The sequence below is a fragment of the Polypterus senegalus genome, chromosome 1 (genome assembly GCF_016835505.1).
Source record: "Polypterus senegalus isolate Bchr_013 chromosome 1, ASM1683550v1, whole genome shotgun sequence".
In the NCBI taxonomy this organism is placed as follows: domain Eukaryota; kingdom Metazoa; phylum Chordata; class Cladistia; order Polypteriformes; family Polypteridae; genus Polypterus; species Polypterus senegalus.
This window is the reverse complement of record NC_053154.1, coordinates 327,589,502-327,616,460: the sequence shown is the minus strand read 5'-3', so window position 1 is coordinate 327,616,460 and position 26,959 is coordinate 327,589,502. Positions and strand designations below refer to the sequence as shown.

The following is a 26,959-nucleotide window of genomic DNA, read 5'->3' as shown; positions in this document are numbered from 1 at the left end:
TATAGAGATCTTCAAACACATTCAGTACCCACGGAAAGACACAAACAAGGTTTGGTTATATAAAGCATCGTGTGATCACCATACAGAGACGTTATGAACACGGATTTCCATTACCATTAACCACATTTCTTTCCCTCTCTTTTTTTTTCTATAAAATACATGCAAGTAAATGAGGAGAGGGGAGATTGATAGCCAAGGCAAATAAAATTAGTGACAAAGGACACCCCTGTCTGGTCCTGCATTCTAAGAAACAATGTTTCATTTGTATTGCTACAAGAACTGATGTTTCTGGACATATTTCTGATTCAGAACACCAACTGGTATATAAGCAAGCTCCTGCAAGACCTTCAAAGGCTAATTCTGTATCTAGAGATAACTAGGCCTCAGGAAGCTCCATTTTCCTTGTGATTAATAAACCAAATTCTGCTTGAAATGTTGCTCTTTACCTTTGGAAGCCTAAATGTGCAGCCTGAAGGCAGCAGCTGGAATTTAAATCAAAGAGTATTGCTACTGTCTGGCAGAATTGAGTTGGCTTTCTTTCTAACCGGTTTGTAATATATTTCAGTGATAGAGGTCTGCTGTGAAGCAATAATTTTACTGCTAATTTGTATAATGTTAAGATGATTTATATTCTTACTGCTGAAGCTGCCAAACCAACAGATAAAAGCAAATGTAGCAATAAGTGTATTATCTCATGCCATGCTCCAACAGCAGGATGTCAAAGGATTGCGCTCGTCACTCATTCTTTCTGCAACAGCAAAACAAGGAGCGGGGTTAACGGACACCACCAACCCCTGGCTAGGAGTATAACTACCCTTAGTTAAACCTTGGAGTTGTTTCCCATTCACGTGTGTGACAACTGATTGCCTGTTGACTCTCGTAGATACAGGAATACAACCCTACAATTTGTGACTCCCTGTGATAAAATTCAAGCCAGCTTAATTGTTGTCATAGCAAGTCACAGAGAGTATGACCAAGTAGCTGGGGGTCTCGCATTACACAGCTGGCAGCAACAAACGCATGTGCAAATGTCTACAACTCACTTTGACTTGCTGAAAGGATTATAAAAAAAAAAGGCTATGATTAAAAAATGGTATTAAAAATAAGGAGAAATGATTGCCATCTCTCTATGATTAATTACAATCACATTAAACATAAATAGTTCATTTTGAATCTGTTAACTGTAACCCCTTCGCACATTAAGGTTACCCCGAGAACTTAACTGTGTGGGGTTAAAGTTAAAAATTCTACAAATGTCAGAACAGCAATTTCTCGTTTTTTTGAGTTTGTGTATGTGTGAACAAAGCCACAAAAGTGAAAGGTAAACCACGCACAACTTCAAATAAGATGCACTGACATGTATGGTCAACTTGCATCAGTAACAGGCCTGGGCAATGACAAATGAAAGTGTAGGAGTAGTCTGATGGTTTCATTTGCTTTCTAAGATTAGAGATTTGGAAGGTGTCACTTGCAGTAAAATATGTATCACGTTCAGCACAGCACATGTGGGCATAAGAAAGATAGAGACGCACTCATTCTATATATATATATATATATATATATATATATATATATATATATACATACATATATACGGGTCCAGGTTAGCTCCACGGTCCTAGGCAGCTTGAACTCGGAACCGTCGACAGTCGAAAATGGAGGTGAGCCAAGCGAATGAAGACACAGAGTCAGCAAGAGGGTGGTGCAAGTGCTTCAGTGCTTATATTTACAACAAAAAGTGCTGTGCATCAATAAATAATCCAACATAACCTGTAGGATAAAAACAATAACTCTAAAATCCAGATAAACAGTCGTGTAAACCCAGCTAAAACCCTATCAGCAACAAATTCAGCTCACCATGTACTTCATTCTACATCATCCCAGCTCACCCCAGAGGGTCTTACAACTGGCAGAGACACCAACAGCTATGTCCACCTCTCTCGACTTCTGCCCCAACTGCATCGACTGGGACACACACACAGCTACACCTCCATCTCTCATATGCCATGGTGGCTCTTCCAGGATGCCTGGGGGTTTGTTCCATGCCCCCACTCCTACTCTCATCAATGGGGTCCCGCACGGGTCTGGCGCCATTCACTTTGCTTCAACTGCGCTGGTCAGTCACTTGCCTTTCTCCTGTGCACTTGCTGCTGCCATCTGGTTTTCACCCAACAGTTTGCATCTCCACCTGTCCCCAGGACCGTCTTTCTTTGTCTTACTCATTCATCCCTCCTGTTTTTGTCATGCAGGCTTCCATTATAGCATCGATTTCAGAAAAATTCATTCACCTGAAGCTAAACAGGTTTAGGTCCAGCCAGTACTTGGATGGGAGACCATCTAGGAAAAGCTTGGGTTGCTGCTGAAAGAAGTGTTGGTGAGGCCAGCAGAGAGCGCTTACCCTGTGGTCTGAATGTGGATCTCAATGCCCTAGTGCATGGATGGGGACACAATGATGTAAAAATGGTGCAGTCCTTTAGATGAGACATAAAACTAAAGTCCTGACTCCCGTTGCTCATAAAAGATCCACAAGCGCCCTTTGTAAAGAGTAGGGTGTATCCGAATTTCCAGGGTAAATTGCCCACCACGACCTACTCATTCTGACCTCCTAATCAATCAGTCTCTAACTGACTGACTATTACCACCTAACAGCCAATATGAGTTGTTAGGTCAGATTATCTCGGGGCATAACGTGAGTTACCACAGCTATGCTGATGACACACAGCTGTGTGTCACAATAGCACCTGATGACCCTGATTCTCTTGATTCACTAACACAATGTCTTACTTGTATTTCTGAATGGATGAATAGTAACTTTCTCAAGCTAAATAAAGAGAAAACTGAAATCTTAGTGATTGGCAATAACGGATACAACAAGGTTATTAGAAATAAACTGGATACATTAGGATTAAAAGTCAAGATGGAGGTAAAAAGCTTAGGGGTAATTGTTGATTGTAATCTGAATTTTAAAATCGCATATTAAACAGCATTTTTTCACTTTAGAAACACAGCAAAAGTTACACCTCTTATATCACTGAAAGATGCTGAGAAATTAGTTCACACGTTTGTTTTCAGTCGACTAGATTACTGTAACACAATCCTCTCAGGAATACCCAAAAAAAGACATAAATCATTTGCAACGAGTGCAGAATGCAGCTGCTAGAATCCTAACCAGGAAAAGGAAATCCGAGCACATTTCTCCAATTTTGATGTCACTACACACTGGTTACCTGTGTCATTCAGGATTGACTTTAAAATTCTGTTTATGGCTTATAAAGCCTTAAATAATCTCGCCCCATCTTATATATCGGAATGTCTGACATCTTATATTCCAAATCATTACCTCAGATCCTCAAATGAGTGTCTCCTTAGAATTCCAAGAGCAAAACTTAAAAGAAGTGGTGAGGCCTTCTGCTGTTATGCGCCTAAAATCTGGAATAGCCTGCCTATAGGAATTCGCCAGGCTAATACAGTGGAGCACTTCAAAAAACTGCTGAAAACACATTACTTTAACATGGCCTTCTCATGACCTCACTGTAATTTAATCCTGATACTCTATATGTTCAATTCATTATAATAACTATTCATGGTGGCTCTAAAATCTGTACTAACCCCTACTCTCTCTTCGGTTTCTTTTTCCGGTGTCTTTTTGGTGGTGGCGCTCAAAGCACCGTGATGTTCCAACAGTGATGGATTAAAAGCCAGAAGTCTGCATGACCATCATCGTCATCAAGAACATTCATGAGAACCCTAAATACAAAGAGGACTATTTTATTTATGTTAGGTAGAATTCCCAGAGGGGACTGGGAGGTCTCGTGGCCTGGAACCCCTGCAGATTTTAGTTTTTTTCTCCAGCCATCTGGAGTTTTTTTTTTGTTTTTTCTGTCCTCCCTGGACCTTACTCGTTTTCTATGTTAACTAATGTTGTCTTATTTTAATTTCTTATTTTGTCTTTTATTTTTCTTCATTATATAAAACACTTTGAGCTACTTTTTTGTATGAAAATGTGCTATATAAATAAATGTTGTTGTTGTGGCGAGCGTACTGTCAGAAAAATGGCTGCCCTCACGTCATCCAGGTGGATGCTACACATTGGTGGTGGTTGAAGTGGATACCCACTCACTGAAGCTCTTTGAGTACGGAGAAAAGTGCTATATAAATGTAAAGAATTATTATTATTAAAAACAGTAAGCTCAGGCTCTGGGTGGGTATACGTGGCTGTGAGGTATTCAGTGTGGATGGACAGTCATTTCTTTTATAAAGGCAGCTGTTCTACATCGGTACTCTGCGAATTATAATAACATTATCCAGGTGGGTGCCTCACATTGATGGTGGTTGAAGTGGTCTCCCACTCACTATGTAAAGCGCTTTGAGTACTGAGTAAGGCACCATATAAATGTAAAGAATTATTAACTATTGGTGCAAAAAGAATTGTCTGCATCTTAACATCAGTAAAACTGGTTATTGACATTCACCACACCAAACAGTCTCTATGCCCCGTCACTATTCAGTGAGTATGTAGAGGTGGTCCACTCCTACAAGGATCTGCAGGTCCACATTACCGACAGGTTAGACTGGTCTCAGAACACAGAAGAAAAGGCACGGCAGACTCTTCTTCCTTAGGAGACTCTATTCTTTTAACGTGAAAAGTGACATCCTTCACATCTTCTATAACTCTGATGATCCTTTTAAATCATTCCGATGTGTGCGTGTGTAGTAATATACATACAAACTACTGGTCAAAAGTTTTAGTACATCTCAGTTTATCCAGATTTTCTTCAAATGTAATTAGTTGAAAGGCAATGAATGTCCGAAATGAATGACTGTGTAGTAACAGTATAATAAATATATACTGTACATACATACATATGAAAACTACTTTGTCTATAAACATGCCATGTTGACGGTATCGCTCTTCTAATGTTTTAACACATTTAACTTTGGGAGATGACACCATTTTACAAAGCTCACTGCCCACCTCCCTGCTTAGCTAAGTGCAGGAAATAAAAATATTTCACAGCTTGAAAACCATCTGACAAGCATATCATCTGATAAATGGCAGATCCCCCTCACTGCACAAAAAAAAAATTAGTATTAGAAAAACTGAAAGGCAAGACGGACTTCAACTGGGGATATTGCTAAACATATGCGACTATTATGGTAATGCAGAAGAGAAAAAAGGAAGAAAAAGGCCCAAGCAGGCCACGTTAAGGTGCATTTACTCTAGCTACTGTGCAAACATCTGCCAAGCATTCTGGCTCCGTATCTATGCCACGTGCTGGCAGTGAAGGCCAATACTGTCACTGTGCAGGCGGTTAAAAGATTTCATCTGCTGTGCGCACGACTTCACATGGTAAACACTAAAGCAGCACAGAGCTGTCCACCGGTGCAGCTGGCTCTCAACAAACATACCAGTCCACTATTACCTGAGCCCAAGCAGGAGCAAATAAAAAAAAATTAGACAGACAAATGAGCTGCATTTCATAAACTTTAAAAAGATACTTTTTAAAACACAATTATCCTTCGAGACGAATCAAGCCTTACCTTATTTTTGAAGAGAAGAGCGATAACTCCACCCAAAAGTTCAATAATCAGGCATACTGTGAGGGTGTAGAGGAACTGCACAGAAAAAAAAGAGAAATGGTTAAGCAGAGTCTTTTAATGGATTCCACTTGGTAGTCAGATTTACTGGTTTTAGTAAACAAGAGAGTTTCTTTATCTGGGTCTGAAAGAATAGAGAGTGCTGCTGAAATAAGCTGTGGAGGAAAGCACTGCCTGCATCAGCATTTTCAAGCCATGATGCGGACCGGTGTAAATGGAGTTAAAATGCTACCAATGACATCACTAGGAATGACATCCATTCCTCTCATTACATCCACCATCTCTTCTTGACTTTATACATTTGCACTTCTTCATTATACCTGTTCACCCAAGTGTTTTCACCTTTGGCCCAACTTGCTTAAACCCTTTATTACTTTCTGTCCTCAGTCAGACTTCTTTCTGTCCTTGACAACAACCAGTTTGCCATGTGCCTTTTCCCTCATGTCTCTCTTGCACATCTGGACTCTGCTATTTTCCCCATTCTACTCTGCTAAACTGCTCCAGCTCTGTCAGGCTGTATGTTGATCGTGAGTGAACAGCCTTTGCCAACTTCGTCCACAGATTTTCAAATCAGATCAAGATCTGGACTCCAGCCTGGCTATTCTAGGACATTCACACTGTTGTTTTCAAGTATGTTTCCAGGCGTGTGTCTTCTGACAAACTCTACCCAAGATATCACATGCATCTTTTTTTTATTTTTTCAAACTCTTTGTCACTCTTCCATAAAGGTGTGACTGGTGAAGTACAGTCTCTCCAATTGTAGCCACTGAAGTTTACAGCACAGAATTTATGGAACCAATCCCAGAAGGCAGACACCAGGCTTGGATGGGAATATAATAAGGCTCACCAACAAGCCTTGGGATAAAAGATAAAATTTCCCAAAAAAAAAAAAAAAGAAAGAAAAACCAACCAACAGATGTTCTGCAGCGATTAAAGTAAAATGAGCCTTGCAAATTGAAGAAAACACTTTTTACAGGTGTCCCAACTGCTGTTGATTACTTTAAAACCCTCTGTCTGTCTTAAAGCAGAGAGGGAACAGAATGTGTTACACCACCATCTCAAGTACAACTTGGACAATATTACACTGTAGAAAGTTATAAATACCAGTGATAATGGCAAGAAAATGGCAATTAACAGATAACTCTTAGAAGTGTAGGTCTTTCATTTAGAGAAATTGATATTTTTTTTGCAAAGTGTCAGTGTGTACAGTGGTGTCCTACAAAATCCAAAGGCACCTGGAAACCAGAAGTAACTTTGACAGGAAGAGATCTGGCAGACCCAAAGTCACAACCTCATCAGAAGACACGTTTCTGAGGGTCACCAGCATGCTTGATTACAGGCACCTCACAGCACAACAGCTTCAAGCACAGCCTAACAGTTGGGGGAAAAAACAAGTGTCAGTTTCTGTGAAGAGGAAACTTTGTGCTGCACGTTTGACAGGGTGAGTGGCAGTAAGGAAGCCATTCCTTAAAGGACAAAATAGGGCCTTGAAACACCAGCTGTGAACTACTGGAAGAAAGTCTTATGGACCGATTAATCCAAATTTGAAATCTTTGGCTCATGACACAGGGTGTTTGTACACTGTCGAGTTAGTGAAAGGAAAAGATGGTCTGGAGTTCATTTGCTGCTGGCAGAGTTGGTGACTTTCTGAATCAGAAGGGTTACCACAGTTTGGTTGTTATATCAGCATTAGGTGGCTACTTTGATGAATCAAAAATCAGAAAAAAAAATCTGTACACTTAATGATTCCTTGACTTTTTTTTTTTTTATTTGCCATTGTTTATTTGTTATATGTGTTGATTTGATGAAACATTAAAACATTAAAAACTGTGTGAATTTCCATAAAAACAGAAGTGTTATAAAACCTTTGACTGGTAGTATAAAAACCACCATATTTAAAACATAACCACATAAAGCAACTTTTAGACTTTCATGAAAGGTAAATTGGTGAATGGACTTGATTGTTAATCAAAGTTCAGAGGCTCATGGGTGAGCAGGAAGACCGCTTACAGACTTTCCGAGAGCAAAATCAGCACAGCACGCCTTAGGGGTTTAATGAGGCAAATTCTGGGCATTATTCCAAATAATTAACACTCCAAACTAAAATAGTATGCGCTTCACGTGAATGGAATACAAGAATGAATCCTGACAAGTTAAAGGGTTTTGAGCCCAGCACAGCTTGTCAGTTTCATTGTGGACATCGCCTGCAGATTATATGGCACCCTGAGCCAGCTGGCACCACTGAACTGATGTGTTATGCTTTGCACATTTTATTTTTCTGTGAGAAAATAACTGGCAGGATGCGGGGAGCTTTTTTCAGCAAACAGCTAAGAACCTAATTTGCTAGGAATGTGACGTCCAAATGATAAAAACCTTTTAAAAATTAAAAAAAAAAAAACCCTCCTGGAAGTTCTGTATTAAATTGTTTCATATTATCATGCAGGACAGCTTTATAGTAATGCACATTTCTTTGGATAGCTGCAGAAATTATGCAAATTCACCATGTTCACTGGAAAATGGCAATGGCCAGAAACAAATAGATGGGTACATTCACTCGTGACAGAATTTATAATAAACTACAAAAGAAAAAAATAACTCGCAAAATGCAGCACTAACTTATTAACCCAAAAACACTTAGACTGACCATGCTCAAGAGGAAAGTAAAATCACCATTTACACTTAAGTTTCGATTAGATTAGATAAACTATTAGTCCCAAGGAAAACTTCAAAAGCATACAGCAGCAGATTTATAAAAACAAGGATAAAGACTCATAGAACAAATAATGCATCCAATCAATCGATAAATAAATAGAAATAAACTTAATGAGTACATCAGGTGGAAACATTGAACTGTCTGATAGCACTGGGCAGGAAAGACTCCCAGAGCCACTTCTTAGCAACACTGTGGTAGAATGAGCCTGTAGCTTAAAGTGCTCAAGACAGCGCCTCCTGGAGGAGATGGAGGGAATTTTTCATGATGGCACACTATTGTTGCCATCATCCTCTTTTCCACAACAGCTTCCAGAATGTCCAGGGTTCGCCCTGTGATGGGACAGGTTTTCCTAATACAGTAGGTTTGTTCAGGCATTGTGCATCTTTTCAACTCAAACTGCTTACCCAGGAGACCAAACCAAAATATTACATTTTATTTCAGGTAGAACTGATGCTTAATCATTACTACTAACAGAGGTGAATTGTATGTTGTTTTGAAAGGCAAGTACAAAATTTCACCGCATTCTGCACATCTAACATACGACACTCTAGTGTTTATTCTTTCCCGGTACAGTCCCTCCTATTACTTCCTTTCCTTTCACTCCAGAGCTTAGAGTTGGGAAGAACATGGCGTTAAAACTCTTTGGCATGCTTTTCGGATAGCAGAGATGATACAAGTCTAAATTTGTTAAGGTTGGGTTTGTAGCTGCTCTCTCTTAAACAAGTTAGACAATGTACGCATGGAATCACATTCAGTTGCATTCAGCAACTAATGATATAGTTGGAGCTTTCACATTTTTTTGTTACTTCATCCAAGAGTTATTTGTTTACATTGGGTTACATATTTGTTTATTTAATAGTTTTGTAAAAGTGCATCCTATTCAAAAGTAATAGTGACAATAGAATGCAATTCCATGTGTTAGTAGATGACATTAAATTTGTGATTTTCAACAGCACTTTACAAAAGGAGTTAAAAACAGACCACAAAGAGCCTTGTAGCAGCTCTATAGATTTCATACACAGCAGACAACTGTTCAAGTGATGAGAAAAGTGCTGGAGGGTCTGTGAATAACTCTCATTCAAATTTTCTTAAACATAACATTTCTGAAAATATACCAACTAGAGTAGAATCCATTCATTACCAATTGAAAGATATCTATTAATATAAAAATAGAAACCAGTCCCTTTATTATCCTATGAAAGGAGAATAGGAACTAAAAGAAATTCTCCAGCTAGCTATTAATACTACTTAAAATGCAGTAATTCATTAATAGTATATAAATAAGAACTGATTTATTGCATAACGGAAATACGAATGTTACACGAATGGCAGGAAGGTTGGTCACCTGCCCTGATTGTTCATGTATATCTGAGACTCAAAGATTATGGGCTGGGCACCACAAATCATGGGCTTAAGCCACTACAGCCTACCACTACCAGATGCACTGATATCCATCTTTAAACCCATCTGTTTTTTTTTTTTTATAATTATTTAGGGCAGTTGCACCTTTCCAGTGTTATTAATTAGTTCAAACACCATTTTGCTACAGGTTGAAAATATCCATGGTTTATAATAATAATCTGCAGATAATGTTGTCCAATCAATTCAGTCTTATATATGCATATATAATTGCCTTTTCATTCTATTTAATTTTCAGAGTAGTGGCAGCAGGAGAAGGGCACTGCTATGACTCTCACCTGCATTTGGTATCTGAGCACATTTCAGACGAGTAAAAGAGGAAAATGTGCAAACTAAAGAAGATCAAGAAACTGCTCTCAAGGTAAAATTGAAACGGTAAACTAAGTACTAGTTGAAGTCTATTTTATGATGGAAGAGCTTACAAATTTGCCAATATTTTACAATGGTGGCCTATGAAATTTTAAAACTTCGTACAGCGCAATCTGTTCGAAGTATCTGAACAAAAATTGAAGTTAAAGAAAAAGTGTATACATGTGCCACATCTCTTCAAAACGTGTCCTTGGTAGGCGAGTTGTTTCGTGCAGACAGACAGACAGACTGGCATGGACTTTTGCAATAGGTGCAAAAAGTGATCTCCAACGACAACTCTCCATTTTGTTTTCTTTAGTCCATGTTTAGTGTGGGATACATGATGATACCAAACAGAGTGACGACTTTTCTCAATTTAAATCACCTCAATGTATGACTGCATGATTGGAGACGTGTGATACTAATTAAAGAAAACAGCTAGTTTGAAAAAATTACTCTAATCCAGTTGTTTACGATCTTTTCTAGGGGTACCAACAAATGTGTCCAGGCCATTTTAGAGTATCTTTGTAGAATACGTAATGTTTAAACACTTTTCACACTTGATTTGCTTACTTCTGACATATTAAAGGGTTGTAATTACACAGGGGACATTTGCTTTTCATTTCATCACTTTTCTGGGAGCATACAAAAACAACATTTATTTATATAGCATGTTTTCATATGATGTAGCTCAAACTGCTTTACAAGATGAAGAAATCTCTCTCTCTCTCTATCCATCTATATAAATAAATAAATAAAATTAGGCAATACTAAGTAACAAAGAATAAAGTAAGGTCCAATGGCATGGAGGACAGAAAAAAAACAACAAAAGAAAACTCCAGAAAGTTCGGAAGAAAAAAAAAAAAACCCAAAATCTGCATATTGACAGTCAGAATGCCTCTGGGAGAATGTCCTTTGGACAGATGAGACGCAACTGGAGCTTTTTGACAAGTCACGCCAGAGCTCCAGGAATCATTTGCAGGGATTGTCTCTAAAGGTTGTGCAACGAAGTATGAGGTTAAGGGTCACTTTATTTCTTCCCAGTCCATTTTCATGTGTGTTATTATTTGAAATATTATGTTGAATCAAAACTCTGAAGTCTGATTTTTGTTTAATACTGAATGAACAATGATGAGTGCCAATAACTTTTGTCAGTTTCAAGTTAGTTCAGAGACAATTGCGGGTGGTTCTTTTTTGTATGCTGCATACATGCACAAAAGGAAAAGTTATTTACTCGTCACTACGGTTTTGAGATAAATACCATGGCTAGCAGCATTACCATCCCTTCAAGGATTTTATTTTACTGATGTGCATGTAGGTAGATATCTATGTCTTGTGTGTTTTCAGACTTGTAGTGTGAATGAGATGCTTTCTTAAACAATATAAAAATGCTAATGCAGACAGGAATTGTTTCGGTTTAAAGTTGTTTTTTTTTTTAAACGGAAACAGTAGTTTGGACATTACCTTAGACATAAAAACCATGTTAAAATTGCCTTTGTAAATGTGAATAAAGGATAAAAGTGTAAATGGCTGAGGATCAGGGGGGTGAAAAACAAAAAATACATGTGTCCACCTTTATTAAGTAGAGAAAATTCAAAATCTGGACTATCTGCAAAAAAAAAAAATGGAAAAAAGAGAGAGACAGACAGAATTTCTATATAAAGACATTTCCGTCAGCATCAGTTAAAACACTTTAAAACTGTAGAACAATATTTGGCTTTAAGTTCAATTACAATTGAAACAACCTTAAAGGCCAGAATGAATGGCAGAAGAGTTAAGGAAATCTGGAGAAAGCTAAACACTAAGTCTGCAAGCGAGAAGCATTACAGGTGTTTGTGCACTATGACTTCAGGAAGAGGAGTTTAAACTCATGCAATAAAATTTAAGCAGAAATGAGGAGCTTCACTTTTCTTATTCCGGAATGTGTACAAGTCTTATTAAAACAGAGCTCGTCAATATTAAATGCACAAACTCATTTTTTTAAACAATCATGAAAAATGGGTCCCTTGAGATGCACCAGCCCACACAAGCTTGACCAATCATGAACAGGGTCTCTTGAGAGGCACCGACCTACACATTTGTGATTAATCATGAACAGAGTTTGGGATGTGCCCACCCCCACATTTCTTCCCAATTACTTGGTGTTTGTCTATGATGGGTTTGTATGGAGTCAGCACTTTTATTTAAACACTACTATCGGAGCAACCCCTCACAAATTCAAAAATACAAACACTGAAGGGGACATGTGGGCTATTTTTAAACCCACCAACCGAGTTATAAACACAGCTTCTTGCTTCAAAGTGAAGATTTCAATTAGAAGGCAGAAATATTCTAACTAAAGGCCACTGGAGTGCCTCAAGAAGCACAGTCTAACAACACCTGACCTAAATACTCCAGCCTACATTTTCAAGGAGCTGATCATGGTATTGCAAGCCAGGCCCCTGAACCCCGGACATGTCCGGTAGACAGCAAAATTTACTAAAGTAAAAGGTTCTCTTCATGTGCAAAGGAATAATGGGATTTCATCACGTGAACACATAATGACTTGATTGCCAGTTATTTTAGTCTTTGAAGAAAAACTCACAATCAATATGCGTGCTTCATATAAAGTATAGTTACAGAATTAACAATACTCGTGTGAAACCACTGGTGTTAAAATATTTATATTTTATTGCATTAACTGTGCTACCTGTCTAAGGCGGATGGAAATCTAAGTAATCACCATAGACCTCAGTGTTAACGTTTAAAATGCACTATTGTAATGCATATGTCTCTGTTATGCGACATTTGGCATGTAACAGTTAAAAGCAGTGTTAATGATTGAGATGTGCCATCTGTTGGAATGACAAATGTAATGGATGTCACTGTTACAAATAAACATTAACACTGCTTTTATGCATCTATAACAGAAACTTATGCATTACATTTGTCATTCCAACAGATGACACAAACATTAAAACCGCTTTTATGAGTGATGTGCCATCTGTTGGAATGACAAATGCAATGCATTTTATTACTACAAATGTTTGTGATGCACCATTTTATAGACTGACAAAGACAAAGCAACCAGACAGACACAAAGACAGACCCATATCCTTTATTAAGGTGGATTTTCTCAGCTTTTGATAATCTTAAGTAGATCCTCATGCTTGACTAAAAGTGGTCAGGCACACCAGGCTTTGACTTTGTAAACAACTTATAAAAGTAAAATTGTTCCACAAATATTTGCAAAAAATACATGGATCAATGGTAACATACTAAAGTATTAGCCACAGGCACTGGGAACATGCAATGCAATGCAATGCAATTATATTTTGCTCTGTTATATTTTAGCACAATGCAGCATATGTTTAAAGGGAACACTCCCAAAAAATTACATACTGATTCTCATAACTAGATAAACAGATAATATTTTATTTGTCTCAAGGGGAAAATGTGACTTTTTGCAGAGTCTCTTTAAATAAATAAATAGGTAGATAAGTAAAATAAATAAAAATGCACAAACATACAGGAAGGACTATAAAGTTAGAAAATTAAAAACAAAAAAAATGTTCCGACTTGGTTGTCACAGTCAGGCATTATGAAGACATATTGCTGTCAGTACAAAGGACCCCCACCCCACGTTGTGTTTCTTGACACACTTCTGCTGAATAATTTGTTGGCTCAAAGTCCTCAGTGTTAGTGTGTCACAGAGAGCATCTGTAGCATTTTTCATAATGGCGCTCGAATTTGTTTTAACATAACTGAGCCTGCCATTTAATTTAGCTGGTTGATTCATCTCCCTTTAAGTGAGGTTACCAGTCCAGCACCCCACTCAATGTGGGGGGGGTAACAAAAAAAATAAAATCACATTGGCCATCACAGAGTAATAGAAGATATAAAGATGTAACTTCCCATATTAAATGAATGCAGTACCCCAAGGAAAAAGTGCCTCCTCTGCCTTTTCTTCTCTAGGTCCTCTGTGTTCTGACACCAATCCAACCTGTCATTAATGTGGACCTGCAAGTACTTGTAGGAGTGGACCACCTCTATAGCCACTCCCTGAATAGTGACCAGGCGCATAGGCTCTTTGGTGTGTTGAAATTCAATAACCAGTTCCTTGGTTTTGCTGATATTAAGATGCAGATAACTCTCTTTGCACCCATAAACAAAGTTCTCCTCCTGACTCCTCTGTCTCATTCCCCATATCATTGCATGCCATAATTACAGAATCATCTTGGAATTTCTGCAAGTGACATGACCTGCTGTTATATTTATAGTCTGAGGTGTATAGAGTGAAGAGAAAAGCAGACAGGCCCGTTCCTTGTGGTGTTCCATAGTTGCTCAACTTCATATCAGACATAAAGTCCTCAAGTCTCACAAACTGTGGTCTGCCCAACATATAGTCCACTATCAGGACATAACAGACTCATCCACCTGCATGTCTCAGAGTTTACTCCTTAACAGGGATGGCTGGATGGTATTGAAGGCTCTAGAGAAATCAAAAAACATAATCCTTACAGCGCTACCAGCTTTGTCCAGGTGAGGTAACCCTTTTGGAGCAGATAGATAAATCGCATCCACCATTCCAATCTTCGTCTGATAGGCAAACTGCAGCGAGTCCAGGTGGTCTACCACAGTAGGACTCATATAGACCAGGACCAGCCTCTGAAAGGTCTTCATGATGTGACATGTAAGTGGCACTAGTCTATAGTCATTAGGTGAAGAGGGGTCTTTTTTTCCTTCAGAACAGAAACAATGCAGGATGTTTTCCGTAGCAGCTGCATTTTCTGAAGCCTTAGTAACAGACTGAACAAGTGACAGAGGCCACCACAAAGTTGGTCAGCACAGGCCTTAAGAATTTGAGGACTGACTAGATGGTGCACACAGGCAGCTTTTCCTGTGTTTAGCTTCCTCACTTGATCTTCAGTTATGGACAGCACACACTAATAATCAGAGGTGGACTTGTCACTGCCATTCCAGCTGACATGGTAGGAGTTGTTGTAGTAGGGATGGTGTGGGGAGACTGATCATTGGAAGGTGGGGGCAATGGGAGGGAAAACCTATTAAAAATTGTTTCAGGGGTTTGTTCAGATCCCTTTCTAACACCTGAACCCTGGATTGTTTGGTTCCAGTAATTATGCTCAGTCCATTCTAGACGTCCTTCATACTATTCTGAGAAAGTCCGTTTTCTATTTTAGCTTTGTAAGATTTCTTTCATTCACTCAGCTTTTTGTTTAGCACATGCTGTATGTCCTTCAGAGCCTCTGTCACCAGATTTGAATGCTCTCTTTTTCTAATCTGGGAGAACTTATAGCACCTTCATACTTGAAATTTAATAAAAATAAAATTATTCTGCAAAAAATCCACCAAGAATATGTTCCTTCCGGGGGCCTCATTTATAAAATAAGCCGAAAGGCTGCTCAGCAAGGAAAAGCCACTGTTCCAAAGCCACCATAAAGAATCCAGACTGTAGTTTGCATTGTCGCATGGGGACAAAGATTTTACCTTCTGGAGAAATGTCCTCTGGCCTGATGAATGCAAGGGCGAACCGTTGGGGCATAATGAATGACCATCATTATGTTTGGAGGAAAAAGGGGGAGGCTCACAAGCCAAAGAGACAGCATTATGAAAAAGGAAAATTACGTAGATATACTGCAGCAACACCTTAAGATCTCAGCAAGGAAACTGAAGCTCAGTCACAAATGGGTCTTCCAAATGGACAATGACCCCAAGTATATCTCCAAAGTGGTGGCAAAATGGCTAAGGACAACAAAGGCCAAGGTATTGGAGTGGCCATCACAAAGCCCCAACCTCAATCTGATTGAGAATTTGTGGGCAGAGCTGAAAATTTGTGTGCGACCAAGTAGGCCTACAAACTTGCCCCAGTTACACCAGTTCTGTCTGGAGGAATGGGTCAAAATTCCAGTAACATGCTGTGAGAAGCTTGTGAAAGACGACACAAAACATTTTGTTCAAGTTAAACCATTTAAAGGCAAAGCTACAGAATATTAGTAAAGTGCATGTAAACTTGTGACCCACTGGAATTGTGATAAAGTCAATAAAAAATGAAATACTCGATCTGTGAACATTGTTGGAAAAATTACTTTTGCCCTGCACAAAGCAGAGGTCTTAAATGATATGCCAAATTTATAGCTGGTTAGTATTAGATCTGTGTAGGGGTTATAAAGCGAGTTTTAAAGAATTATGTTAAGTATTAATTAATGTTCCAGTAAAAGATTCAGAAAACCAATATGGATGTTGCGCTTCCTTTTTTAAAATAAATACTAGTTGATAAAAACACATTACGTGGTATTTTGTGCATCTGAATACCATAGTAACATGACCACATATAAAAGTTGGACTGTACTGTGTATACATGTGATTTAATGAGACACAAATAGACAGATGTGCTCATAAATAGTATAGTACTACAGCTTTCACTAAAGTTTGCGCTGATCAAAGCCCATTTGCAGCCTAGATGGATCTGATGCTCATTGTTGCCCCATGTTGTCCAGAGCAGATATTCAACATTATTGCACTTTGATGACCTGCAGTGTCCAGAGTGCATGCTCCTTTAATTGGGGAAATGGCACCTCTTTCAGCATATGCTACAGACTTTAAGGGATGGAAACGATCCATATCACCTGTGCTTTATTGACCAGGGAGGGGTCCCCCATCGGCTTACTCTTTCATTCACAGCACCCACTCATTATCATCATAATTTGACAGACTCAAGAAAAACACAAAGAGCAATTACACCTTACATATCCATAAAAGATCAACCCATGTTGTACTCTAACACTAAAAGCATGTATAGGGATTACATAATAAATAGAGTACTTACTACTTGAAGTAAAGTTAGGTTATCCCGCAAAGATGCAAGCACGCCAATAAAAGAGACAATGAACATCACAATGCCCAGCAGGATCAAAATGATGGCAGGTGCCAAAAACACACCATCAAGCGTCTTGTATTTCTGTCGCTCAACCTCAGCATAGATTCCAATGGCCATAATGAAGCCTCCAATTAGCTGCAAATAGAAGAACAGGAGCAATCATGAGAAGAAGTAACAATGCATTCTTTATAATGACACAGAAAGACCTTTTCGTTTAAGTGTTCACTGTTGCACTAACTCTCAAACAACTTAATAGGGACAGGAAAAGAAACAAAGAGTAGTCCACCTCCAACTCCTACAAATGAGCTGAAAAGACCTATTTCTGAGTCTATTACCTCCGGTAATACTTCAATTTAATTAGGTGAGTGAAATCCAATGCAAGTATCATCTCATGCTTTACTGAAACTTGACATTTGCTCATAGAGTACACTTAGCTTGATGTCTGCCCATCAGGAGTGGAGAACTACTTCTATTCTGAAGCATCCGTCAAGAAGTTCAGTATGATAAAATCAGAAACTTGAAGGTTAAGGGTCCAAACTGTGGTCTGGAAGTTTTTAAATTTACACCACAGTTAATTCACCAAACATGACCCTACGAGTGTGATTACATGCACATTCAAAAAAGGTTACATTTTTTCTTTAAGATAAACTCAAAAATCCCAAAGTCACACTAGAAAGCACAGGAGATTGCACTGCTCATCCAAACTTAGTGTCATTGCCCCTTATCTCAGCAGGTGTTGTTTGGTATTATTGTGTGGGCCATATCCAGTTACAGATAGTAGAAAGGGCCTTTAGAATTAAATCGACTTGTTGGCTGTCTAGCCTCCCCTTTGGCCTTGTGAGCTTTGAGCTGCAGTATGGACACAGCCGTGGAGTCTCCAGCCCTCATTATCTAGGATCCCCAATGAGTTTAGCCCTGGCCAAGAAGTTGTATGGCCCTTGTCACCCAGGCTTGCTTCTGGGGTGTGGTCCTGGCCATGGATTCACTGACCCTCGTACTCTAGTTCCCCTGGCTATGTAAGCTTTGAGTAAGGGTGAACATTTGGAAGTAACCTCCTTGCCTCCTAGCCCCAAGGGCTTCTCCCTTGCCCTTGTTCCATTCTAATGTGGGCGATATCTGAGTACAGATAGAGGATAAAGTCCATGGAGTTATCAGTTTGTTGGTTCTCCAGCCTCCTCTTTGGCCTTGTGGGCTTTGAGATGTAGTATAGGTCTGGCTACAGAGTCACTAGCCCTCATCATCCAGGCTCCCCAATGTGGTTTGGTCCTGGCTATGAAGTAATATGGCCCTTACCATTCAGGAATCCTACTGGGGTTTGTTCCTGGCCAAGGAGTCACTGACCCTCATCATCCAGGTCCCCCAAGGGCCCTGTAGGCTTTGAGTAAGGTTAAGGACTAGGAAGTAGCCTCCTGGCCTCTAAGCTCCGAGGGCTTCTCCCTTGCTCTTTTTTGTCTGGCTTGTTTTTACTTTTAGTAAATGCATCTTTTAGTTACTTGATACCAAATATCCACCATGACGAGGTAGATGCTATAGTGGGTTCCCCCAAGTTTCCGCTTGAATGCATTTGCCATCCATATAGCCTTAGTCGGTCTTATAAGGATAAAATGGTGGGGCTTTGCTTCCTTAGTGGGGAGTTGGTCTAAGATCCCTCGTTTATGGGGGTGTAGGATGTGAAAGTTCTACTGTTACGGTTTTCATCCCTATCAAAAGACCATGTCAGTGCTATGCCCTGTTTTTGGAGATTTCACTCTTACAACTGCTTAATCCTTCCAGGTGTGCAACAGAATACCTATTACCCCTTCAGGAGAGTGGATTTGGGGGCCATTTCAATCACACATAACAAGGTTAAATGGAGTAACCTGGTTAAGGCAGAAATCTGGTTTCTTAAAAATCCATGTTTAAATGTGCATGTAATCTTCTGGAGTTCTCCTTTTTCAAGGCGCTCCAACATCATTAAACTGAACAAAATCATCATCATTGGCCACCATGAATTTGAAAAGTAAGCATGATGCCCATCTTATTCATAAACATAAAATTATATTTAGTCAACTTGACACTTTATTTTATAGGTTTTTGTTTCCAGATTGCAAGCAGTACACTCTTTTCTGCTTGGCTGTGTGATTGAGCCCTGCAAAGGAACAGCATATTAATATGTGTGCTTCTTGCTTACACCTAGTGCTGCAGGAAAAACAACATAGAAATTTTTTACTTCAATAAGATAATTACTTTAAAAAGTAATCAGACTACGTAATGCACTTTACTTTTAACATGCTACCCTGTGGCTCTCGAGACTGTAGTGCAGAGTTTAGCACTGTATGTTCAGCTTATTAATATATATTTTGTGATTTCTGAAATATGAAGACAGATTATTTTAACCAGCAGAAGGAATAATGAGATTGCCCAAACCTTCACCTCTGCAAACGTCTACCAGTGGCTGCTGAAACAGTGTGCAAAGGAAATACATGCACAGGCTGACAGCATGCAATGGACATGCGCAGACTACAAAATGTTTAACGGTAACTTGGTTAAAGGTTTACATAGCCATATGGGCTATTCATGGAGAAATCTCTCTTTGTTAGTCAGGTTTCTCAGAGTCCAATCAACCTGGTTTCAATAATTGGAATAAGAATTTAAATCTGGATTCTGTGAAAAAACAGGTTATTGAGGTGCATGTAAACATGCCTTATGTGACCATGACAGTCTTGTTTACTCTGCCTGTGCTCCATTGTTGTATAGCTTTATGATCAAAACAAGCCACTGATGAAGTTAACTACCAAAATGATGTGCATAAGAATATAGTTTATAAGTGTAAGTTTTTTTCCCACTAGCCTTCATTTGACTCCATTTTTATGGACATGGCTGTCTGCTGATGCCTGGTGCTGTTAGATACTTGGATTCATGAAAGGGTTGTGTTTGCTATCTTTGAAATTCAATAACCTGTAAATTGGACACACTCGGTACATCTTCTCCAATACAGGATCATTTTTCTTCATAAAGATAATCACACCACCTCATACAGTTAGGTCCATAAATATTTGGACAGACAACTTTTTTCTAATTTTGGTTCTGTACATTACCACAATGAATTTTAAATGAAACAACTCAGATGCAGATGAAGTGCAGTCTTTCAGGTTTAATTCAATGGGTTGCATAAAAATGTGAGGCAACTAAAGCATTTTTTTAACACAATCCCTTTATTTCAGGGGCTCAAAAGTAATTGGACAATTGACTCAAAGGCTATTTCATGGGCAGGTGTGTTCAAGTCCGTCGTTATGTCATTATCAATTAAGCAGATAAAAGGCCTGGAGTTGATTTGAGGTGTGGTGCTTGCATGTGGAAGGTTTTGCTGTGAACAGACAACATGCGGTCAAAGGAGCTCTCCATGCAGGTGAAAGAAGCCATCCTTAAGCTGCGAAAACAGAAATTGCTACAATATTACGAGTGGCAAAATCTACAGTTTGGTACATCTTGAGAAAGAAAGCAAGCACTGGTGAACTCAGCAACGCAAAAAGACCTGGACATCCACGGAAGACAACAGTGGTGGATGATCGCAGAATCACTTCCATGGTGAAGAGAAACCCCTTCACAACAGCCAACCAAGTGAACAACACTCTCCAGGTGGTAGGCGTATCGATATCCAAGTCTACCATAAAGAGAAGACTGCATGAAAGTAAATACAGAGGGTGCACTGCAAGGTGCAAGCCACTCATAAGCCTCAAGAATAGAAAGGCTAGATTGGACTTTGCTAAAGAACATCTACAAAAGCCAGTACAGTTCTGGAAAAACATTCTTTGGACAGATGAAACCAAGATGAACCTCTACCAGAATAATGGCAAGAAAAAAGTATGGAGAAGGTGTGGAACAGCTCATTATCCAAAGCATACCACATCATCTGTAAAACACGGTGGAGGCAGTGTGATGGCTTAGGCGTGCATGGCTGCTAGTGGCACAGGGACACTAGTGTTTATTGATGATGTGACACAGGACAGAAGCAGCCAATTGAATTCTGAGGTTTTCAGAGACATACTGTCTGCTCAAATCCAGCTAAATGCAGTCAAAGTGATTGGGCGGCATTTCATGATACAGATGGACAATGGCCCAAAACATACAGCCAAAGCAACCCAGGAGTTTATTAAAGCAAAGAAGTGGAAAATTCTTGAATGGCCAAGTCAGTCACCTGAACTTAACCCAATTGAGCATGCATTTCACTTGTTGAAGACTAAACTTCAGACAGAGAGGCCTATAAACAAACAACAACTGAAAGCCGCTGCAGTAAAGGACTGGCAGAGAATTAAAAAGGAGGAAACCCAGCATCTGGTGATGTCCATGAGTTCAAGACTTCAGGCTGTCATTGCCAGCAAAGGGTTTTCAACCAAGTATTAGAAATTAACATTTTATTTCCAGTTATTTAATTTGTCCAATTACTTTTGAGACCCTGAAATAAAGGAATTGTGTTAAAAAATGCTTTAGTTGTCTAACATTTTTATGCAATCTTTTTGTTCACCCCACTGAATTAAAGCTGAACGTCTGCACTTCAACTGCATCGGAGTTGTTTCATTTAAAATTCATTGTGGTAATGTACAGAACCAAAATTAGAAAAAAAAGTTGTCTCTGTCCAAATATTTATGGACATATATATTTTTGTGTGTTAACAGTTTGATAGTAATGTACTAAACAAGAAAACAAAACAAAAAAAAATCATGTTTCCATCAAGATTTCACCATGTATCACATGGTTTCATTAGAAATTTAATCCACAATCACTGCTGCATCATCTTGCTGACTCCTAGCAGTTTTCATTCTCATAAATATTTTAGGTGATTCAGCATGTACTGTAATATGAAATGCAGCTACAAAATAGCCCAGTCTGTCTGCCTGTCCACGTGATATAACTCAGCTGCCACTGCACTATTTTTGTTGAAACTTGTCAGGACAGGTCAGTTTTTGTTGAAATATCATGAGTAAAGACTGTTCCTTACATTTCAGAAATTTCAATCTCCCAATGAAAAGCATTGATGAATTTGCAAATTCACAACAAATAAATATATTTTATGACGTCAACTATAAATTAGCTGACTGGGTATTTTTTCCTTTGAGAGTGCTCGTCTCTGCAACTGTCAGACACAAACCTCAGTCACAGCAGCTCACTTCTCTTGCTCCTTTAGACTAAAGAGGGTACATGACATGCACGTCCATAAAAGTAAAAAATAAAAATGACTCATGTAAAAATGGATGAAGGAAGGATGGCTCGATGATATTTTATGAGGCAATGACTAAATGTGTGCTCAGGTACTGTGCACCTGCACGTGGTGATGAGCGTTGGACAAGAACAAACTCATTTGACTGTTGTATTGTACTTCTATAAGGTGATCATGATAGATTGGTCATGTGGCACTGTGAAGAGGATTACAGTAATCCCTCGCTATATCGCGTTTCAACTTTCGCGGCTTCACTCTATCGCGGATTTTAAATGTAAGCATATCTAAATATATAATCACGGATTTTCCACTGGTTCGCGGATTTCTGCGGACAATGGGTCTTTTAATTTATGGTACATGCTTCCTCAGTTTGTCTGCCCAGTTGATTTCATACAAGGGACACTATTGGCAGATGGCTTAGAAGCTACCCAATCAGAGCATGTATTACGTATTAACTAAAACTCCTCAATGATATAAGAAATGCTTCCCGCGCGGTGCTTGATTGTTTGCTTTTCTCTCTCTCTCACTCTCTCTGACATTCTCTGTGCCTGACGGAGGGGGTGTGAGCAGAGGGGCTGTTTGCCTAGAGGATACGGACGCTCCTCTAAAAAATGCCGCTTTATTGCGGTGCTTCGGCATACTTAAAAGCATATATTGATTTTTTGATTGTTTGCTTTTATCTAGCTCTCTCTCTCTGACATTCTCTGCTCCTGACGGCACTCCTTTGAAGAGAAGATATGTTTGCATTCTTTTAATTGTGAGAAAGAACTGTCATCTCTGTCTTATTTGTCATGGAGCACAGTTTAAACTTTTGACTAAAGGGTGTTATTTCATGTTTAGAGGGCTCTAATAATGTTAACAGTGTGGGAGAGTTTATAAGGGCTTAAAATATATAAAAATAACCATACAAACATATGGTTTCTACTTCGTGGATTTTCATCTATCGCGGGGGGTTCTGGAACGCAACCCCCGCAATCGAGGAGGGATTACTGTACTTGTTTCTGTTTTGTGTGTTGTACTATGCCATTATTTTGGACACCCACCCTACCTAGAAAGGGGCCTCTTTCTGAACTGCCGTTCCCAAGATTTCTTCCATTTTTTTTTTTTTTTTAATATAAATCTTGTGTCAAAAAAAAAAAAAAACAAAAACAAGCACTCCTCATGTGATTTTGGACTATAAAAGAAAAAGTGATGCAATTTTTTACACTAAAATCAACTTCACGGCTTCACTCCCTAAAGATTATAATCTATACTAATAAAAGGCAAAGCCCTCACTGACTGACTGACTGACTGACTCATCACTAATTCTCCAACTTCCCATGTAGGTAGAAAGCTGAAATTTGGCAGGCTTATTCCTTTTCCTTACAACTTACTTACAAAAGTTAAGCAGGTTTCATTTCGAAATTCTACACGTAACGGTCATAACGGTCGACAACGTCCGCCATGTTGAACTTTCTTATTTATGGCCCCATCTTAACGAAATTTGGTAGGTGGCTTCCCTGCGCTAACCAAAACCAATGTAGCGTACTTATTTCGGTGGTATGATGCCATTGTCGGCCGCCATATTGAATTTTCCAACGTCACCAATTCTCCAACTTCCCGTATAGGTAGAAGGCTGAAATTTAGCAGGCTCATTCCTTACAGCTTACTTACAAAAGTTAAGCAGGTTTTATTTCGAAATTCTACGCATAATGGTCATAACAGTCAACAACGTCCACCATGTTGAACTTTCTTATTTATGGCCCCATCTTCTCGAAATTTGGTAGTCGGCTTCCCTGCGCTAACCCAAAACCAATGTACGTACTTATTTCGGTGGTATGATGCCACTGTCGGCCGCTATATTGAACGTTTCAACAGTCTTTGTTACTTATGGGCCCATCTTCAAGAAATTTGGTACACGGGTTCCCAATGCTAACTGAATCCTACTTACGTACATATATATGTCCATAGCCTGAAGCTCTGCCACCGTGTGAGGCGGCGTTGGGTCCCCCATCCCAACGCCTCCCACGTTGTTGGCTGCTTGCCTATATAAAGGCCGTCCGTCGCTCCGGTCTCTACATTCCCTTCCTTGCTTCGCCACGGATTCACATCTCCCTGCTGATAACTACAGCCTTATTTAATCAATCCACGGCTTCTCCGCTGTTTTATTGTTCATTTATTACGATTATAGATATTGTGTAGGTATTTTAGACTTATTTTACATTGTTCAGGTACCCATTTCCTTTATCATTCCAACTGTACCCCCATTAACATGTCTATCGAGGTGATCACCATCGATCAAAGAACTGTCACTTACCGAGTGGCTTCCATGCCCGGAGATACCACCTACCTTTTCCATTCTCTTTGTTACATATTGCACGGCCATATCAGGCTCACTCTTGATATCCGGAGGAACATTGTGTCTTATGTATTGAATGACTGGGACAGGTTCAAGGTGTGGACTGATAACGGTACAGGAGATAATTAGACTACACAGGAGCACTAGAAGAGTGAAATGCTTAAGCCCTTCACCTATGGTTTCTGCATGTGAGTTGATGGCTGTCGCTGAATTGTTCGGTTGTCGCTTTCAAGTGTACCGAAATGGCCAAATATTTTACACCTTTCGACAACCACCAATGCCTCTTAAACATCTTAGATTGACAGGTGACGATTTCAGTAGTGGACACTTTGATGTTTATGAATGTTTAAACTCTCAAAAGCTGGATGTGAAGTTATCGATGAAACTGGTTGTATGCTTAACGCTTGACAGATGCCGAATGTCTCTTCAACACAAGTCCTGCAAATACTGTCATAACTGAAACAAACCATGAAACTCAAACCGATTATGACAGCAGCAATCCAAGCTGTGAGATTTGAGACAAGATTACTGTTCACATGGCCAACTGTAAGTTACATGCTCAAGAGTAAGCTCAGCGCACAGCTTGGTCATATTACAACCGGAGGGCCGAACTGACAACATGGTATACAAAGAGATCCTTAAATAATTATTGGCATTTTTCCCACAGTTTAAAAAGGTTTAATTTTTTTCTTAATAAAAATTTTATTGCAGTACTTCGCCGCTGCGAAGCGCGGGTATTTTGCTAGTCTATACTAACAAAAGGCAAAGCCCTCACTGACTGACTCATCACTAATTCTCCAACTTACCGTGTAGGTAGAAGGCTGAAATTTGGCAGGCTCATTCCTTACAGCTTCCTTACAAAAGTTGGGCAGGTTTTATTTCGAAATTCTACGCATAATGGTCATAACTAGAAGCTATTTTTCTCCATTTACTGTAATGGAGTTGAGCTCGAAAGCCGTGGGGGGCGGAGTTTCGTGACATCATCACGCCTCTCACGTAATTACGCATTACGTAGAAAACCGGGAAGAGCTATAAAAAGCGCTGAAGAAAACATGCATTATATAATTAAGAAGGCAGCGAAACAATTAGAAGAGAGCGAGTGACATATAAAACCATATTCAGCGGCTCACGTGAACTGACACAGTGTGCAGACAAAAAGCAACAGTTCCAAAGAGTGCTGAACAAAAACTGAATTACAGTACTACGCTCAAATAGACAAACCACACGCCGTGGCACAGCACTGACTTCCGAGGTTCGATTCCCGAGAGGGGATGCACTAAGTATGTACGCGCGCTTCTCGATTCATTTTAGCCTCGCATCCCCTTGGTTTGACACGTATGAAAAAATATGCGGTTAACGCAGAAAGACAGATCACCAATTGAAGCTTTATGAATAATGGATACTTTATTCGCGATCAATGATTGTTTTGGTAAAACCATACTCAGTGTATTCATTAGATGAACAGTAAAAAAGTAAGAGTGAGGGGAGGGTAACTTATTGAGGCACACAGGCAAAACCACAATAGCACGCGGGCTCGATGTACTGTAGTGCGCGTCAACTCGATCTGAATTGTGCGGTCACATTTGAAAAAATAATTTCTTTTCAAGTTCTATTTAGTCCATATGTGTCAAACTCAAGGCCCACGGGCCACATCCGGCCCGGCGTGTAATTATATCCAGCCCGAGATCATTTTATATACTGTATTATTGTTATTAATGGCCCGGGATATGAAGCGCTGGTAACACGATAAACTACAGATCCCATAATGCAGCGCTTCAGCTGCCTTGCCGAACACTTACCACGTTAATCAAGTCTAGCTTATGATGCTGCAAGTTATTGAAGCTAGCCCACATGATGCCGAAGAGAAAAGGTGATTCTGAACATAGAGCCTTTAAAAACCAATGGGAGGCTGAGTATATGTTTACTGGCATTGCCGGTATACCCGTGTGTCTCATTTGTGGAGCTAATGTGGCTGTAATTACAGAATTTAATCTAAGACGGCACTATGAGACAAAACATCAAGATAACCTGAAAGACCTGAATGCAATGCACAAGATACAGAAAGCAGAAGAGTTAAAGAAGAATCTGACACTTCAGCAGACGTTTTAACCCGTGCAAAATCACAAAGTGATTTCAAGTGAAGCTACTTTTATGGGAGACACAAATGCACCAGTGCAACTTGCCCCACTTTCCATTTTGCCAAGTAATCTTGAACCAAACCGGCACAACGGTGTTCCCAAATACGCACTTTGCTGATAAACTGAGCGCACTGCAAGAAGAACAAAAAAAGAAACTTGAGTTGATTCGCAACCCATTTGCCGTCGATGTGGAAACTGCACCTGTGCAGATTCAGATGGAGGTGATTGAGCTGCAGTGTAATGGGACACTGAAGGCAAAGTACGATACTGCAGGGCCCGCACAGTTTATTCACTCCATTCCCGCAGAAATACTCCAGCTCCATCTACATGC

General features: G+C 39.4%; 1 protein-coding gene across 1 annotated transcript in view; it reads right to left on the bottom strand.

The window, feature by feature from the left end:
• tspan15 (tetraspanin 15) overlaps nucleotides 1-26,959 on the bottom strand; it is a 297,343-nt gene that overhangs the window by 203,238 nt on the left and 67,146 nt on the right. The window contains exons 2-3 of the mRNA XM_039737676.1: nucleotides 16,905-17,090; nucleotides 5,542-5,616 (exon numbers count right to left, since the gene is read on the bottom strand). Coding sequence (XP_039593610.1) covers nucleotides 5,542-5,616; nucleotides 16,905-17,090 — 261 coding nt within the window. The remainder of the gene's footprint in view (nucleotides 1-5,541; nucleotides 5,617-16,904; nucleotides 17,091-26,959) is intronic.